Genomic DNA, 20,435 nt, shown 5'->3' on the forward strand with positions numbered 1-20,435 from the left:
CAGCGCTGTTCAGCGCTGTTCAGCGCTGTTCAGCGCTGTTCAGCGCTCTGCCTCCGGCCCACTGAGACTTACAAGCTCCGCCTCCTTGTCTTCCAACACCAGCCGAGTGTGGCAGCTCTTAGTTTATTTAATAAACCTTTTTAAAACGTTCTGGATTCTTGTGGTTCTGATCCAACCTTAATCATTACAAAGGGTAGTTGACAGATTCTCAGAATAGATATTTGCAACACCAGAATGCCACTAACAAATATGCTAATGAACTTTATCTAACAAGGTCAGGTCCTCTGAACTGATTATTTATTTATTTATTTTTTTAAACATTTCATCTTTTAACCAAATGGAATAACATTTAATTTCCCTTTGGAATTAATAAAGTATTTTTGAACTGAACTAAATTTGAAAATACTTCTTCAATCTGAGAAGCTGCAACAAACTCAACCCGTCATCAAACAGGGGTGGAGCCTCCATGTCCAACTGTCCCCCTCTTACACTGCTGTTATTGCTAGTATCACTCAGCGCTCTGTGAATAGCAAGCAGCCATCAGGGCACTACGATCAGTTGTTAGGCTGATAGTCCTCATTTATCATGTGAACAACTAGTTTTGTCTGTCAGCAGCAAACTGGTTGATCCACTATGAGAAGGTGCTGTTTATAAGACTGAGTTTATTGCAGTTATTAGTTTACCATAATTTCAGCTGTACTTGTTGTCGTAAGTCGTAGCAGTTCAAATATGTCTAAAAAAGTGAAAAAAAAAATCCATAAATATGTCTCTTCGCTGTATACGTTGCATCTATTGTGTCACCGCTGACGCGTCGCGTTTGTTACGCGTCACCACTGATAACCCGGAAATGTGGGCCGGTGTTGTGCCAAATATCGATGGGCTGCCAAATGGTGGCCGCAGGAGCATGCACAGGAGGACTTTAATAAGAATTTATCAAGACTAACACTTAAAAACAATTATTTGTTTGCACGAAATTATAGTAAAGGTGTGTCTCAGTCTAACTTTTGCTTAATAAATGCACTTTGACAGTCAAATCAGCTGCATTTCAAAACCTGATTCGCGGAAGCGGCGGGCACACGCAGAGGGATGAGCCTCCGCATTTCTTCTTAATTTAACAAGATTAACACTTAAAAACAATTATTTGTTTGCTTGAAATTATAGCAAAGGTGTGTCTCAGTCTAATGTTTGCTTAAAAAAATGCACTTTAATGGTCCAATCAGTTGAATTTCAAAAATAGCTTGTATGGCATTAACAGAGTACTCGAGTAATCTACACATCGATTGCTAGGACATCTATCGAGGTTAAAAATGTAACGTCGAGTATCCGTAGTGACGTCATAATATGTGACCACCGTATGACCGTAGGGGGCGGTGTTGCAGGTCACAGAGTATGGTGTAACACTGGGTCCAATCCACCGAACCAGAACCAGCTTCCTCTGACCTTGTTTCACAAACAAAAAGCAAAAAATATTAATCGCTAAACCTATTAAAAAAATCTATAAACATATTAATCTCTAAAACTAAACTTAATGCGCACCACAGCTGGCGGTGGTGCGGGGTGGTCGACCCCCCATTGTTTTAAGTTTCGTTTTTGACGTGCTGCATGTTTCTTCACGTTTGCAGTTTAATAATAATAACTAATAGTTTAGTTTTTCCTGTGACTTATTTGCAGTATGATAAATGGTAGGAGCATAATATATGCTCCCAATGTTTTGTTGATCTTTTTTTTTTTTTTTTTGTAAATAATTACCTTTTTTTGCGGTTTTATTTATTTATTTATTTTTGTATCTTGAGATCTATGACGTCATCAAATACTCGAGTTCTACTCGGGTTTTATTATGTTAATGTCGAGTTTAAAAATTATATACTCATTCAACCCCTAATAGCTTGCTGCCTCGGTGGTCCGGGAGCGTGCAGACAGGGAGGAAATCAGGAAGGAGGAATGCGGCTCGTTTCTTCAAAATTTCACAAGAAAAGCACCTAAACAATTATTTGTTTGCTTGAAATTATAGCAAAGGTGTCTCTCAGTTTAACATTTGCTTAAAAAATGCACTTTAATGGTCAAATTAGATGCATTTCCCAAACGACTTATCCAGTTCCGTGACTTTAAAAACATTTCCCCAGAGGTTCTGTTCTCTGATTTCCACTCCCTGACCACCGTCAATCATTCATCTGCAAATGACTGTGGATTACTACAACAAATCTCTCCAGGAGCTTCTGGACATCCATGCTCCCTATAAAGCAGTGCTTCTCAATTATTTTCTGTTGTGCCCCCCCCGAAAGAAATAAACATTTCGCACCCCACCCCACCTACTCTCCGCAGCGACTGTAAATAGTATGTCTATACAATTGTTATAAGTACACCTCTGCCTAACATTGTGTCCTTATTAACATTAAAGAAATAAAAGAATATAGATCAACTTACAAGGAAGAAAATACTTTATTAACATTGATTTTTTTTAGTCTGTAACAGAAACAACTTAGTGCATTAATTTGCCTGAAAAAAATTTTTTTTTAAACTGTGAACAATTATGACCATTTGATACTGAAAAATAAAATTAAATATAATCAATAAATAATAAATTCAAATTGATCAGCAACATTTTAACCCAGGAGTGTTATATAAAACACTTTGACATACAAAACAAAAATTAATAAAACAATTTATGCTGATTTTTTTAAAATCAAAATGAAGTCAGGATCAATGAGCACACTCATTGATTTTAACAAAAAAACATTGTCAACATGAAAGAGGAAAGAGCGGACAGATAACTCTCTCGCTTTGAGTTTACTCTTTGTCACCTGCGTGCTGTGGGTGACAAGCATCCAGAGAATCATAAAAACAGCAGCTTAACCGAGGAGGTGAATTTATTTTGTTAGTGGAGAATAGAGTCCTAACATTTATTAAACATTACTTCTGTAAATTGTGCTTTGACAAACTTATCAATAAAACTAAAACATTTTGTCAACACAAAAGAGGAAAGAGGGGGCAGGCGTCGCTCTCGCTTGAGTTTACTCTTTGTTGCATGCACGCTGTGAGTGACGTCCAGAGTGCATGGACATAAAAACAGCAGCAGAGGACAGAGGAGGCAGTGTTGCCAGGTGTACGATAATTATCGTATTTGTACGACAATTTTGCCCTCTGTACGATCAATAATCCCCAAAAAGGCAAAATATATTTGACCATTCCATGAATGTGTGGTTGTAATCAGTTTTCATCAGCCTGTCGCAACTGTCTGTCGGAGTTTTTTGTGAACCCTGAAGGCATCTGTGTCCACAAACAGATGCATGATTGGCTGGAAATTCCAGCTAATTGTGCTTTTCTAAATGTTACCTAAGAGTGACATATTTGCGTTTGCCTCAGAACAACGGCCATGATTGGATGAATAGTCCGCTGCGCCCGCCCCATGAGTGAGGAAAAGATAAAAAAGAAAAGAAGAAGAAGCAGAGCCGGTCTGGAAGTGGACTCATCACTACTATAGTGCATTAATAGATTTGTTATTTTGGTTATGACGGGTGTACGATAATTTCCCTCAAAATATGATAATTTTATGTCTCTAGTACGATAATCCTACATTTCTCACCTGGCAACACTGGGAGGAGGTGATTGTCAGAGTTTATTTATCATGTCAGCAGCAGAGGGGAGAGACACGGTTCATGCATAGCTCCAAAACGACAAGGAAGCTATATTTGTTCATAGCTTTATTATTAGGAACGTACGCGACAAAATGAGAATGGTGAGAAAAAAAACCCTACTCCCTGCAGCAAAAAAAGCATGTTTTCTAGGGTCACATGCGCTCCCCCTAGCATTGCACCTCACTATTTGAGAAGGACTGCTATAAAGCAAGACTGGTGTCTTTCTCCCGTTCAGCCCCTTGGTACACTGGTGAGCTGCGCAAGATGAAAGCAGCTGGCCGTGCTAATAAGAGACAGGTAAAATCATCTGGTCTCTCTGTACAAGCCTACGCCTTTTCTCTTAAAGAAGCACGGTCCAGATATTATTCCAACATCATCAACAACTGCCCTGGAAACTCTAAACAGCTCTTGTCCACAATAAATCATCTCCTTAATCCCATTAAACAAACTCATGCTGAGGACTCTGTTTAAAAATGCAACCTGGACTTTCGGTTTGGATAATGGTGGAGTAAGTAGTGAACTGGAAGAGCTCTGTGGAAATCCTAAAAAACAAACAAAAAACAAACAAACTGGTGAAAGATATTCTGCAAGCCCTAAACACCAAACTTGCTAAGATGGGTAAGACAACAAAAAAGCCCAACCAAACACTCAAAGAACCTAGTGATAAAGAAAACGTCCAAATAACACAGGCTGGTCAAACACCTGACAGCGCTAACAACGCCAGGGCCCAGCTGACACGGGCTGACATGGAAGTGATGCTACAGGGCCTGGAGGAAAGGATAATTTCAAAACTATCTGGGCAATTCTCAGTGGACCGGGCATTACTCAAACGGCACGATACAACAATTCAACAACTTGAGACATCAATGAACGACATGCAAAGCAGAGTGCTGGAGCTCAAAACGTTGGTTACGTACTGTAACCCCAGATTCTGTGAGTATAGGCGTAGCCCTTTAAGGCTGTCGCTGGTGGGTTTTATCCCGTCATGCAAAGCATCGCACTGAAAAAATTTAGTCCACGCCCACCTGTTGAGTGGGCCCCACCCGGTCCGTATAAATTACGTTAAGGGCGGATAATCGGCTCCCAAATAGCTTTTTCTTCAGCCATTTAGGAGCCAGTGAGGCCCGATGCTTAAAGGGTTATGCCTATACTCATTAAATCTGGGGTTACAGTATGCAACCAACGTTCTATTTCGTATAGGCTTCGCCCTTTAAGGCTGTCGCTGGTGGGTTAAGGGCGAAGCAGATGTAGTCCTCGCCTCATCAATATGAACAGATTAATAATAAAAAGTAAACTGATTATTAATCAAATGAACTGATTGGTAACAATAGTCATGAACTGATTAGTGACAATAGAACAAGAACAACAGTCACAACTTGTGACTGATAACAACATCACACACTGTAAATGCATGCAGTCAGATGTGAGTTTAAATGAGGTTCCATGAAACTACAATGTTCATTCTGTTAAAACACTAAGGATAGAATGTGTCATGGAATGAGCCATCACATCACGTAGATAAAAGCGAATAAATGAGCAGGGTGTTGACCACGCGGCCGCAGAGCAAATATCCTGCATTGTCATACCATTATGCAAAGCAGTCGAAGATGCGATACCTCTGGTCGAGTGTGCCCTGATGTTATCAGGAGGTTCTAAATCTTATGCTCTGTAGGCTTCAGAAATGGCCTCACACAGCCAGTGTGACAGGCGCTGGGTGGATAACGGGCGACCTACAAATGCATCTCTATAATGCACAAACAAATGTTGAGTCTGATGCATTGTGGCCGTGCGTGCTATGTAGCATGTAAACACCCCCACAGGACAGAGAAGATGGAAAGATGCTTCTTCTTCTGATTTGTGGGGGGGGAGAGAGAAACCCTCCAGCGATATTGCTCTTGATTTAAAAAAGCTTGTGATGTTTTTAGGCATGAACGCTGGGTTAGGTCTCAGATCAGCTTAGCTGCCGTCAGCCTGAATTCTGAGACATGGCAGAGCGACGGAGAGGGCAGATAAATCACTCACCCTCTTAGCGAATGTTAAAGCCAGCAGCAGGGCTGTTTAAAGAGACAATAATTTAATTGGAACCTGATTCAGTGGCTCAATGGAGCTTTGATCAGGGCTCGCAGAACCAACGTTAAGTCCCACTGTGGCGCAAGTGAGCGTGAAACAGGCCTGCGTCTCTGTACACTTTTTAAAAAAACGCTTCATCAGTGGATGATTAAAAGCTGTTCTGTCCCCGAAACCTTCGTGACAGGAAGAGATGGCTGCAGCCATCGTTTTAATCGTGTTGAATGCCAGATTTCTGTCCATCAGTTGCTACAGAAAGGACAGCATGCTACCCAGTGGACATGAAGTGGCCTCTACACCTTTCTCTGTACACCAGTGCTGAAAAGCTGTCCACTTTGATGTGTACAGCGCTGTGGTGGATGCAGCACGTGAATCCTGGATTGTGTACACCACATCTTGAGAGAGACCCATCCTCTCTAAACGAATCCGCACAACGGCCAGACCCAAAGGTGCTGGCCTATTTCTGGGTAACTCCTGATCGTTCCTCCCGCCTGGAGGAGAGCATCCTCCCTCCACGGCAGTTTCTACGGGCGCCCCGATAACAGGTGTCATAGAACTGGGAACCAGGGGGCGTTCATGCACTGGGGAGCCACCAGGAGAGCTGTCAGTCCCTCCTCCCTAACTCGGTTCAGAAACCGTGATATCAGAGGGAGTGGGGGAAGTGCGTAAAGAAACATTTTGGGCCACAGGCTGTGAGCAAACGCATCCACCCCTAGCGGTGGTTCGTCCTACGTGCTTGGTGAAAACCAAAGTTGACATTGAGCATTCTCTCATGTTGCAAACAGGTCCACAGCCGCTTTGCTAAATTTCTGCCATGTCTGAGCCATCAGCTCTAGATGGAGGGTCTAGTCCCCGTGACGCGGACCGTCCCTGGACATCACATCCGCCCCCTGTTCAGAACACCGACGATGTACACTGCTCTAATGAAGAGCAGATTTTGGTGTGCCCAACACAGCAGCTGTCTCACAATGTGTAACATTTGAGCTGAGCGCGCACCCCCCTTGCCGGTTCTGTATGCAGCAGTCACTTGCTATCTGTGTGAGTCAACACATGATAATTCCGCAGCACAGAGGCAAAGTGTTGAATCACATTCAAAACCCCTGACACTCTAAAAAGATTTATGAGTTGCTGTGTGGGGTGGCCACAGCGCCCCCACAGCTCGAGAAATGCATGTGCCTCTGTGAAGTCTGACACGTGTGACGTAAGTCTGCTGATGGAAACAGCTGTTATCACTCTGCCTGTTTCACGTGAGTTGCACTGCTGCCACCTGTTTGGAAAAGTGGGTCAGCATCAACAGATGTCCAGATAAAGCAAAATTCTCTTCCCTGCTCTGTGTGGCAGCTGCAGAGTGTCTCGACGTATTTTAAATGGAAATGTTGTCTCACAGTTCAAAATTCACAAATCTAAGATGAATCTCATCTTTCTGGTCTGTTTGGGACCAGGAAGTGACGAGAGTGGAACCCTGTGTTTTCCTCTCCTTCTGGGACCCTGGAAACTACATTTTAATCAGAATTTCCTGAGCTTCTGCGAGGGTGAACGAGATCTGTTCTAGAGATGACAGAAAACGTCTCTAGAGTTCCTCCGAACGGGGGTTTGAGCTGTACTGCAGCGTGAATCCCTTGCTGATAAATGGTTCATCCATCTATCTGGAGCGCATGCTTGTTGCCAATCCACGTAACGTTCGGGAAGCGGGCTCGCGTTTATGCTGCGTCACGTTATTTACGGACTCCAAACACTATCGTCATGTGTGCCTCACTCAGGCTGCGGGCTCACATCTGTGCTGATGTGAGCTGGTGTGCGCTGAGGGAAGGTGCACGTGCCCCGAGCATGCGGAACCATTTTAGGACTGCCACGGGTGCGCAGCGTTCCTATGCCGTGCACAGGCTGCGGGCTCACATCCATGCTGATGTGAGCTGGCGTGCGCTGAGGGAAGGTGGGAAGGTTGGGAACCCTGGAAATTACCTCTTTTACCAGAAGTTCCTGGACTTCTGCGTTAGGGATGAAACCTGGTCTGGTGATGACAGAACCGTCTCTAAAACTCCTCCGAACAGAGGGGATTGAGCTGCAAATTGTAGCGTATAACCCCTCTGATCAGCCTGCTAATCCATCTGTCTAAAAAACACGTCAGCTGCCACTCCGCGTAACGTTCGTGGAGTGGGCGCGCGTTTATGTGGTGCGTCATGTTTCTTACAGACGTCAGCCAGTTACAGCCTCGACCGCCGTCATGCGTCGCAGAAGTGTGCTCCGCGTGACCCAAGGCGAGGCTTTCTTGAAAGGGCTCTGAGCGCACTTCTGTGCCGGGCTCAGGGTGCGGGTTCACATTCATGTCGATGTGAACCGGCGTGTGTGATATAAGTATTTTTATGTTTTTATGTGAATTTATACTCAACTTATCTGTAATAAACTAGGAACTTGTGCTGCAGAAAAGATGTACTCAAAAGGAATACAGTGTTAAACCTCTGTGAGTGTTCTGGCTCTGAAACGTGGCCCGTTTTGTAGCTAAAATGCCCAGAGTTTCCTGAAAAACATGTTTTTCTCCATCAGGCTTGCATGCAATAGCCTTGGTTCTGCAAAACATGTTTTTGTGAGTTATTGTTCTGTTGCGCAACTGTCTTAGTAACCGGTAAACATGTTTCGCTCTGCTCGCACGCGATCCAGAAGTAGGAGGGTATAAAAGATGTAACACTCAGAGTATAGACAGAGTCTGCTGTGGGTTTTTGATCGCAACGCCCAGCCGTTTTGATGTTTGCTCTTACCTAGGATCTGTGGCTCTCCGATCTAAGTGTCACGGTGAGGAGCATTATACATCATTACTTTGTGTTGTACTGAATGTACATGTGTACTTTTGCTTGGCTGTTATCTGTGGTAGATTAATAAATGACACTATTATTTCTAGCAGGACAGTCTCTGACTTTTATTCATTGTACCGACTCTTCTCTTATCCTGCAATTTATTTAAAGGGATTTCACAGAACAGTGTGTTTAGGAGAGGTGTGCGCACCTTCATCAACGCGGCGCTGTTTGGGTGAAAGCTGCCTGCGCCACGGGAGCACACATTTGATACCGCTGCGATGAGAAGCGTGCAGCTCCTGCTGAGAGCAAGGTTTCCCACTGGACTCGTTCTGTGGTCTCACATTCATGCTGATGCGAGCCGGTGTGTGCTGGGGAGAGGTGTGCGCACCTTCATCAACACAGCACCGTTTGGATGAAGGCTGCCGGCGTTGCGGGTGTGCATGTTTGACACCATTACGGTGAAAAGCGTGCATCTCGGGCTGAGAGCGAGTTATCCCACTGGACTCGTTCTGCGGACCACATTCATTTTCGACTGCTGTGTCATTTGAGCGTCTTGTGTTTATCTTTGAGCTGTGGTGATTTTGAAAAACCTGTTTTAGGACACCAGCTTGTTTGTGTGGAGGATGTGTGAGGAGAAGCTGCTGTGAGATCATTCGAACTGACAGACAGGCTGAATCAGACACTTTAATCTTTGAATGATGTTCGTGACCCGCCACTGAGAAATATTCCTTGGCGCTTACCTTGAAACAAGACTGCTCGTCTGCTTCTCCTCGGGGAGGAGAACTCACCGGGATGGCAGGAGGTTGGCGTGGCGGGACCACAGGCAGCCTTAACAAAGGTTGTGCTGGTCAAGCTGGACAACTTCCCTTCTTCTTTCTTCTGACAGTGCTATTAGCTTGCTGAAGAAAAATGGGGGCCGATTACCCGCTCTTAATGTAATTTATACAGACTGGGTGGGGCCCACACAACAGGTGGGCGTGGACTAAATTTTTTCAGTGCAATGCTTTGCATGACGGGATAAAACCCACCAGCGACAGCCTTAAAGGGCGAAGCCTATACGAATTAGAACCACCTGTAGCATGCTGATGAAGGAAAACAAGATGCTAAGGCTTGCTTAAAACTGATGACCTGGAAAATAGGTCCAGACGCAATAACATTTGTGTCGCTGGTTTACCGGAGAAGGCCGAGGGTCCTCACCCCTCTGTCTTTATCACAGAATGTCTGACAAAAATGTTTGGACCAGACGCATTTCCCACACCGCTAACAGTGGACAGGGCTCATCGTACCGGCATCCCCAGCCGGAACCGGGAGGCTCTGCGTCTATTCATTGCAAGAATTCATCACTACCAAAATAATGAGCTAATCCTCAAACTCGCACGGGAAAAGGATTGTCTCATCTACCGCAGTACAGAAATCCACATCTTCCCAGACTACAGTCCCGAAGTCTCGTAGAAAAGAGCTGCGTTCTCTGAAATCAAGTCCCAGCTTAGGAGCACTGGATTCCACTACAGGATGTTTTTCCCCGCTAAACTATAGGTCACAGACAAAACCGGGCAAAAACTCACCTTTCTCACTCTGGAAGATGGAAGATCCTTTCTGATGAACGCGGACAAAAAGACATAAACATTTACCCTCATCCACCTTGTGCCCAGGCCGGACGGTGGTCTCGGGACTGAACTCCGGTGAGCCCCCAACCAACACTCTGCGCACGCACACACCCCTTCCACCCGTCCCTCCTCTACTTTGGCTTGCCTTATTTACAAACTCCTTTCTAAATTAAAGACTGTCGCTGAGGCATGTGTTTCCATGATAAAGTTTGGTTTGTGGGTCTTGTTAATTCAGCTGGTGTCCCAGCCATGTTTTAACTCTATAGGTTATGATGGGGCTACAGATGTATTTCATCATGTTATTTGCCAAATTTTAAGTTTATAATAGAGTTTAGAAGAAGTGCAGTTTATTAAAATCAAGTTTGTAAGTAGTTCAAACTTTCCTGGGCTTATGACATTCTACATCTATTTTTTTATTTATATTTTTATTTATTTTTATTTACTTATTTTATTTATTTATTATTTGTTCCATCCCAACGAATGGGAAATTATGCAAAATGGGAAATTGTCACTTCGTGTCCTTCCATATTCTCATATGACTTCCACAACCAATAATATAAATCGTAATATTACTTTTGTCTCATTAAATGTCAAAGGTATTAACAATGCTGTGAAAAGACAAAAAAATGACTCATCTTAAGCAGCTAAAAACTAATGTTGCTTCCCTTCAGGAAACAGATTTGAAGCTGAACCAGACCAAAAGAAGCTGGGTTGGTCAGCTTTTTCATTCTAAGTTTAATGCAAGAGCTAGAGGTGCAGCAATCCTGATACAAAAGGATATTCCCTTTCAGTCAGAGGAGGTGATTTCTGATTCAGCAGGGCGTTATGTTATGATACGTGGTCACCTTTTTTCACTCCAAATATTATGATGTCAGTACAGGTCCTTCTCAAAACATTAGCATATTGTGATAAAGGTCATTATTTTCCATAATGTAATGATAAAAATGAAACTTTCATATATTTCAGATTCATTGCACACCAACTGAAATATTTCAGGTCTTCAATTGTTTTAATACTGATGATTATGGCATACAGCTCATGAAAACCCAAAATGCCTGTCCCAAAAAATTAGCATATTTCATCCCACCAATGAAAGACAAGTGTTTTTAATACAAAAAACACCAACCTTCAAATAATCATGTTCAGTTGTGCACTCAATACTTGGCCGGGAATCCTTTTGCATGAATGACTGCTTCAATGCGGCGTGGCATGGAGGCAATCAGCCTGTGGCACTGCTGAGGTGTTATGGAGGCCCAGGATGCTTCGATAGCGGCCTTAAGCTCATCCAGAGTGTTGGGTCTTGCGTCTTTCAACTTTCTCTTCACAATATCCCACAGGTTCTCTATGGGGTTCAGGTTAGGAGAGTTGGCAGGCCAATTGAGCACAGTAATACCATGGTCAGTAAACAATTTACCAGTGGTTTTGGCACTGTGAGCAGGTGTCAGGTCGTGCTGAAAAATGAAATCTTCATCTCCATAAAGCTTTTCAGCAGATGGAAGCATGAAGTGCTCCAAAATCTCCTGATAGCTAGCTGCATTGACCCTGCCCTTGATAAAACACATTGGACCAACAACAGCAGATGACATGACATCCCAGTGACTGTGGAAACTTGACACTGGACCTCAAGCAATGTGAATTCTGTGTCTCCTCTCTTCCTCCAGACTCTGGGACCTTGATTTCCAAAGGAAATGCAAAATTTACTGTAATCAGAGAACATAACTTTGGACCACTCAGCAGCAGTCCCAGGCGAGATGCTTCTGATGCAGTCTCTGGTTCAAAAGTGGCTTGACCTGGGGAATGCGGCACCTGTAGCCCATTTTCTGCACACGCCTGTGCACGGTGGCTCTGGATGTTTCTACTCCAGACTCAGTCCACTGCTTCCGCAGGTCCCCCAAGGTCTGGAATCGGCCCTTCTCCACAATCCTCCTCAGGGTCCGGTCACCTCTTCTCGTTGTGCAGCGTTTTCTGCCACACTTTTCCCTTCCCACAGACTTCCCACTGAGGTGCCTTGATACAGCACTCTGGGAACAGCCTATTTGTTCAGCAATTTCTTTATGTGTCTTACCCTCTTACTTGAGGGTGTCAATGATGGCCTTCTGGACAGCAGTCAGGTCGGCAGTCTTACCCATGATTGCGGTTTTGAGTAATGAACAAGGCTGGGAGTTTTTAAAAGCCTCAGGAATCTTTTGCAGGTGTTTAGAGTTACGTCGTTGATTCAGATGGTTAGGTTAATAGCTTGTTTAGAGAACCTTTTCATGATATGCTAATTTTTTGGGACAGGCAGTTTGGGTTTCCATGAGCTGTATACCATAATCATAAGTATTAAAACAATTAAAGATCTGAAATATTTCAGTTGGTGTGCAATGAATCTGAAATATATGAACGTTTCATTTTTATCATTACATTATGGAAAATAATGACCTTTATCACAATATGCTAATTTTTTTAGAAGGACCTGTATATATATGTACACATATATACGTATATACACGCATATATACACACACACATATATGTATATATACACATATATATATATATATATATATATACACGTATATACATTTTACATATTTACATAGACATACATATATACACATATTTACATATACATTCCTATATATACATACATACATATATACATATACACACATATATACATATACATACATATACATACATATATATATACATACATATATATACATATACATACATATATATATACATACATATATATACATATACATAATATATATATATATACATACATATATACATATATATATATATATTATACATACATACATATACACACACACACACACACACACACACACACACACACACACACACACATATACATATATATATACATATATATATATATATACATACACATACATACATATATATACATACATATACATACATATATACATATATATACAAACCGGATTCCAAAAAAGTTGGGACACTAAACATATTGTGAATAAAAAGTCAATGCAATGATGTGGAGGTGCCAAAATCTAACATTTTATTCAGATTAGAACACAAATCAAATGTTTAAACTGAGAGAATGTATCATTTTAAGGGAAAAGTCTGTTGTTTCCAAATTTCATGGCGTCAACAAATCCCAAAAAAGTTGGGACAAGTCCATTTTTACCATTGTGTGGCATCCCCCCTTCTTCTTACAACACTCAACAGACGTCTGGGGACAGAGGAGACCAGTTTCTCAAGCTTAGAAATAGGAATGCTCTCCCATTCATGTCTAATACAGGCCTCTAACTGTTCAATCGTCTTGGGCCTTCTTTGTCGCACCTTCCTCTTTATGATGCGCCAAATGTTCTCTATAGGTGAAAGATCTGGACTGCAGGTTGGCCATTTCAGTACCCGGATCCTTCTCCTACGTAGTCATGATGTTGTGATTGCTGCAGAATGTGGTCTGGCATTATCATGTTGAAAAATGCAGGGTCTTCCCTGAAAGAGATGATGTCTAGATGGGAGCATATGTTGTTCTAGAACCAGAATATAGTTCTCTGCATTAATGGTGCCTTTCCAGACATGCAAGCTGCCCATGCCACAAGCACTCATACAACCCCATACCATCAGTTATGCAGGATTCTGAACGGAGCGTTGATAACAACTTGGGCTATCCTTGTCCTCTCTGGTCCGGATGACATGGCGTCCCAGTGTTCCATAAAGAACTTCAAATCATGACTCATCTGACCACAGAACAGTCTTCCATTTTGCCACACTCCATTTTAAATTACCCCTGGCCCAGTGCAAACGTCTGAGCTTGTGGAGCTTGCTTAGAAATGGCTTCCTCTTTGCACTGTAGAGTTTCAGCTGGCAACGGGGGATGGCACGGTGGATTGTGTTCACTGACAATGCTTTCTAGAAGTATTCCTGTGCCCATTCTGTTATTTCCTTGACAGTGGCATTCCTGTTTGAGGCAGTGATGTTGAAGGGGCCGGAGATCACGAGCATCCTGTAGAGTTTTACGGCCTTGACCCTTACGCACAGCGATTGTTCCACATTCTCTGAATCTTTTCATGATGTCATGCACGGTTGATGATGATAACTTAAAAGTCTTTGCTCTTTTACGCTGGGTAACACCATTCTGGTATTGCTGCACTATCTTTCTGCGCAACAATGGTGGAATTGGTGATCCTCTTACCATCTTGGCTTCTGAGAGACACTGACACTCTGAGAAGCTCTTTTTATACCCAATCATGTTGTCAATTGACCTAATTAGTGTTAATTTGTCTTCCAGTTGTTCATTATATGCACAATTTCCTTTTTTCCAGCCACTTATTGCTACTTGTCCCAACTTTTTTGGGATTTTGGGTGAAATTTTGAATCAACATATTTTTCCTTTAAAATGTTACATTTACTCAGATTAAACTTTTGATTTGTCATCTATGTTATATTACGAATAAAATATTGACATTTGCCATCTCTACATCGTTGCATTGAGTTTTTATTCACAATTTGTTTAGTGTCCCAACTTTTTTGGAATCCGTTTTGTAGTGTAAAGTGCTTTGAGTATCTTGATAAGATAGAAAAGTGCTATATAGTGTTCTAGAATTGCGCCGCTCAAGATGGCTGCATGTTGGAGCAGCTGTTACTTTCATTCTGAGATTTTGCTTTTGGAAACTTTCATTCCTGGTTTTCTGGATGTAAATCACTTTTTTTGGATGATTGTTTCCTCTGGTATCAGATGCTGTGCAACTGGAAGGATTTTTACTGAAACTTTTTTAGTTTTGGACATTTGTTATGATGTGTAACCATGGCAACAAGGCAGTTTTCTACAACAACAGCAGCTGATTAACATCTCAAAAGCTTAAATAATATCTCAACTACAGCCCCAACTCTCAAATGAGTTGAAAAGGATGTTCTGTGGATGCATTCTCATCTACCTGCCGACTGTGCTCGAGTGCCTGACCGCTGGGATCCTGGAGCTGGCAGGAGGCACGGCTCATGGCAGCAGAAGGACAGGATCGTCCCTCAGCACCTACAGTTAGCTGTCCGCAGCGACAAGGAGCTCGGCAGACTGCTGGGAGGAGTGGCCATCGCTCTGAGAGGAGTTCTGCCTGGCATTCAGGTGGTCCTACAGCCCGGGGGAACAGAGAGGCCAGCCGAGTCTGGGTGGACGGATCAGACGACATCTGCAGACTGTTTCTTAGAATCCACTGTGGGATGGACCTTTACAAGAGATCCTTCCCGTCTACAGCCATCAGCATCTATAACATCTCTTAATGAAATGAGGATAACAAGCTACAATAACAAATAATTTCCCTCTGGGATTAATAAAGTATTTTTGAATTGAATTGAATTGAATATAAGTACAGTCCATTTACCAGAGGTTGTAGATGTATTGCTGGTTTCAGGAGTCTGCTTGAGTGGAAGGGGTGATGAGGAAGTCTGAATGGTAGATAAGACAACTGCCAGTTTGTGTTCAATGGAAAACATCCTTCCACACAGCTCCTCCAAACTAGCCTTGGTGGTTTGTTGCTGGGTGAGGATCTGTTGGAGAGTAGTCTCATAATTATCAATGCACTTATTTTCTATTGTTAGGGAATAGTGAATCTGCTCAGTCACTTTTACTCTGGGAAGACATGTCTTGGCTGGAACATTCTATCATGATTTACACCGTTTTCATCCAAAGTAGAAAAACTGATAGTGAGAGAGATGCCCATGTGACAGGGTAAGTGGTCTAAGTGATTTTAAGTGAGTATTAATAGAATCTGGAACTCAGGATGAACATTAGTTTAGTTTTAGTTTGTCTTCATTGTAGACGAGGAGAGGAGGAAGAAGGATTCCAACAGGTGGTGGAGGAAGAGCAGATGAGGTGAGTATTGGTTTGAAGGAGAGTGGCAGGATGGAAACTCAAGAACTGACCCAGTTAGAGAACGAGGTGCTGAAGTGATTCCAGGCTGTAGATCTCACAGCAAGGTAAATCAGTGGGTACTCGAGGTAACAGGACTTCCACAGGTAAGTAACTCAGTACTGAAGAAAACACAAGTTACAGTACAGGTTAGGAGTTTCTTATCAGAAATTAGAAACAAAGACTTGTTACCTGAAGGTCTCAAATGTTACAGTGGAGATCTACTGAGCCACAGGTCCTGGAGTACAACAGACCTCATCAGGCTGGATCAGGAACAGGTGTGAAAGGTAAGCTCCACCCTGCCACTCAGGAGCTGAAAGCACTGTGGTGTGGAACTTTGTAAAGTGCTTTGTAGTATGTACAGTATGGATTTGACATTAAAATATTTATTGCTCCAAATGGTTTAAGGCAAGTCAGATAACAAACAACATTAGAATGATTAATACAGGAGAATCAGATTATTATGACATCTGTTCATGCCTCATTAAACAAGGTCAACAATAATTGATCTTGAATTTAACTTTTTCATTCTGAACCCACTCAAAGTCAAAATTAATTTTCAAATCAAAAGCACTTAACATAGCTAGATTTCAAGCTCCTTTGTGTGTGATATGTTTCTTGTTGTTGTGCATTCCTGCCGCCTCAGAAACCACGCGAGTATTTGGGATGAAGATTGCAATCATCGGTCAGAGTCTGTTTGGTCAGGAGGTTTACAAGGAGCTAAAGAAGGATGGCCACACCATCGTAGGAGTCTTCACTATCCCTGACAAAGATGGCAAGGCTGACCCTTTGGGTATGAACCTACTGATCTTTGTGCTTTTTATTTAGCATCAATATCACTGCATACTGTACACTGCCTCTTTCACTACCAGAGCTGAGCTTTGCCGTTTAAGCTAAATAAATCACATTCTTGTGTTTATCACACCTGCAAGAAATGCACAAAAACTGTTTCAATCCCACAGGGATGTAGCATCTTTCAGTTACTTCACAGATTTACAATAGTAGCCAAAAAAAAACAAAAATTAGCCACAAGATATTAAAAAGTGCAGCACAGTGGCACAACTGGTAGAGCTGCTGCTTCTCAGCGAGCAGGTCCTCGGTTCAAATCCAGGTCCGGGGGCCTTTCTGGGTGGAGTTTGCATGTTCTCTCCGTGCATGCGTGGGTTTGCTCCGGGTACTCTGGTTTCCTCCCACAGACCAAAAACATGCATGTTAGACTGATTGGTAACTCTAAATTGTCCCTAGGTGTGAGTGAGAGAGTGAGGGTTTGTCTCATTTGTTTCTATGTATCCCTGTGATGGACTTGCGACCTGTCCAGGGTGTCCCCCACCCCTCGCACAGTGATTGCTGGACATGGGCACCGGCAACCCCTGTGACCCAAAATGGAAGAAGCGGGTAAAAGATAATGGATGGATGGATGGATAGATATTAAAAAGTACAAAATATACAAAGCAGGATGTAGGAAAATATACACAGCTAGAAAATGTTAAGGAAGATGTTCCTGAAAAGAAATGGTAACATTAGTGATTACTGGGGAGTACTAATGCCACATATTTTTTAAAACAAATCCAGAAACAAGTACATAAATTTGAGTTCTTGCAATACTGAGTACAGGTACAAGTACTAATCAGTAACTTGTGGTGAGGGGAAGCACAATGAAAACAAACAAACAAGAAAACACACATTATTTAAAAGAAGCAACTTTATATTTTTGTATTTAGTTTGTGTTATGAATACATATTCCTGAAAGATATTTTCCTTGATGTTGCCAACATAATGTTTGTACACTCTTTCATTATATGCTATATTTTTCCACAACAATGCTAAAAAATTTCACACGTAGTTTATACATATTAAATCTTGTTGATCTGATATAAAAGCAGCATTCATTAAGTCAGGAGGGAGACATGCAGTAACTGTGCGCTGGAGTGCCTATGAGCCAACAGCCAGATTGTTATTCTCCTGTATTTCTGTGAAATATTGAACCACATCTAAAAAAGTTAAATCTGGTCCTCTGGACATTCAAAAAAAAAAACAAAGCAAAACAACAAAAAAATGTAGAAACGTTTTTTTGTTGTTTTGCTTTGTTTTTTTTTGTTTTTTGAATGTCCAGAGGACCAGATTTAACTTTTTTTAGATTTTTCTACCTGGATTATTGAGCATGCATCAGGATATTGAACCACATCATTATCTGCTAAAACAATCAGAAAGTGAGGTGCTCTGTACAATCTGTTCATACTTTGCTCTGACTACTAAAATGGAATGATATATATTTTTTTATTTAAAACCATCTCAAACTGGATTTTGAATCAAAACGTGAAGTGATTTACATCTAATTGTGAAGCAATGAAACAGTTTTTTAGTGCAAACTTCCCAGGGAGGTTATCCCTGATAAGCAGCTCTCACACATTTGAGAAAAATGCTTTTTGATTACTTTTTATTCAACCTTTATTTATACAGGTTAGTCTCACTGAGCCTCGAGAACTCATTTACAAGAGACCTGTTCTTAACAAAGAGTGATGACAATATTAGAAAACAATGACAATAGTAGACAATCATAAAAGAAAGCACATAAATTGAAAATAAATGGAAGAAAATTATATTAAAAAGCGAAACAAAAACAGCTACATTATAAAGCGATGTAAAATACTAAAAACAGGAACATGTTTACTTAAGATGGAATGGAATATAAAATAGCAGAGCTTAGAAGTGAATACAAGAAGACATGGGAAGAGCAGCAGTTTTACTCTGTAATGTAAAATATTAGGTCGTTTTCACACCAGATAGTCCGGTAGACTTGGTTCGGGACCAATATTCATGACATTTTGTTTACATTTGAGCTGGTGTGTTTGCATTCACACTGCACTGTGCAGTGGAGTCAACCTGTTGAACCAACCTGTTCCCCCGCTCGCCTGTGGGGGCGCTGCACCAATAACTACTGAAAGAAATGACACAATAACCTCTGAAGACACGTCTTCTTTTTCTTCTGTAAATAAAAATAAAAACGAAGTGACATCAAGTTTTAGCAGTTTTAGGAGTTATATTTTGTCATTTTTTTAAAATGGACTTAGCATGAGCAGAAGACCATGGAGAATATTGTTTTTCCACACAAGGTAGCTGACGGCTCCATATAAGGTAAGAAAAATGCGTGTTTGTTTGTCCTGCGGAGCGGGGCTCGGTCTGTTTACATTCACACTGTACTCGAACCACGCTGGAGTTCGCTTCTACTGGACCGAGACCTAGGTTTTAGCCCGGGCCAGAGTTCACCTTTTTATTCCGTGACAGAGTTCGATGGTGCGTTCACACCTGCATTCACACCAGCCCTGTTTAGTCCGCTTTAATCGAACTCTAGCCCGTTTTCCTAGAAAGTCCGGTTTGTTTAGGGAGGTGTGAACGCGCCATCGAACTCTGTCACGGAACAAAAAGGCAAACTCTGGCCCGGGCTAAAACCTAGGTCTCGGTCCAGTAGAAACGAACTCCAGCGCGGTTCGAGTACAGTGTGAATGCAAACAGACCGGGCCCCGCTCCGCAGGACAAACAAACACGCATTTCTCTTACCTTATATGGAGCCGTCAGCTGCCTTGTGTGGAAAAACAATATTCTCCATGGTCTTCTGTCTCATCTTCTGCTCATGCTAAGTCCATTTAAAAAAAAAAAAGACAAAATATAACTCCTAAAACTGCTAAAACTTGATGCCACTTCGTTTTTGTTTTTATTTACAGAAGAAGAATAAGAAGACGTGTCTTCAGAGGTTTTTGTGTTGTTTCTTTCAGTAGTTCTTGGTGCAGCACCCCCACAGGCGAGCGGGGGAATAGGTTGGTTCAACAAGTTGACTAAACTGCACAGTGCAGTGTGAATGCAAACACACCAGCTCAAATGTAAACAAAATGTCCTGAATATTGGTCCCGAACCGAACCGAGTCTACCGGACTATCAGGTGTGAAAACAACCTAAGTAAACTGCACACTGAAAAAAATAAAATAAAATTTGTGAATTGCCCCGAATAATCAGTTTAAAGTGCCAGCATTCAGAATCTCCTGTCAATAATAATATATTTATACAAGAATACATTCAGGACCTGGGTCTTAACAGCATTATGTGTGAATCTGATTTTGTCACTTTGCCTCAGCGCGCATAAACTTCACCACATGTCACCGGTACAATTAATGCCACAATAGTTACTTTGTGTTTGAAAAATCAGAAGAGCTTACTCTTGATGCCATCACCTAAAATGGAGCCAGTATAGTAGTTGTCTTCTTCAGTAGTGACCATTGGTGATAAGATGTTCATGAAGCTTGTTTCTCAAATTTGTATATTTTCTGCAGTCTTGGTATTATTTTAGAATTAATCACAGAATTTTATTTCTACCTATTGGTTGTTGATGGTTGGTGTTGTTTCATTATTATTATTATTATTATTATTATTATTATTATTATTATTATTAT

At 41.7% G+C, this 20,435-nt stretch overlaps 1 protein-coding gene across 1 annotated transcript in view; it reads left to right on the plus strand.

Annotated features, from left to right (window-relative positions):
- Window positions 1–20,435, plus strand: part of aldh1l1 (aldehyde dehydrogenase 1 family, member L1) — a 209,789-nt gene that overhangs the window by 13,677 nt on the left and 175,677 nt on the right. Inside the window, exon 2 of the mRNA XM_037679154.1 lies at window positions 16,638–16,784. Within this exon, the coding sequence (XP_037535082.1) occupies window positions 16,658–16,784 (127 nt within the window). The 5' untranslated portion in view covers window positions 16,638–16,657. The remainder of the gene's footprint in view (window positions 1–16,637; window positions 16,785–20,435) is intronic.

This window comes from Nematolebias whitei, chromosome 7, assembly GCF_014905685.2.
Source record: "Nematolebias whitei isolate Nwh7 chromosome 7, NemWhi1, whole genome shotgun sequence".
Lineage (NCBI taxonomy): Eukaryota > Metazoa > Chordata > Actinopteri > Cyprinodontiformes > Rivulidae > Nematolebias > Nematolebias whitei.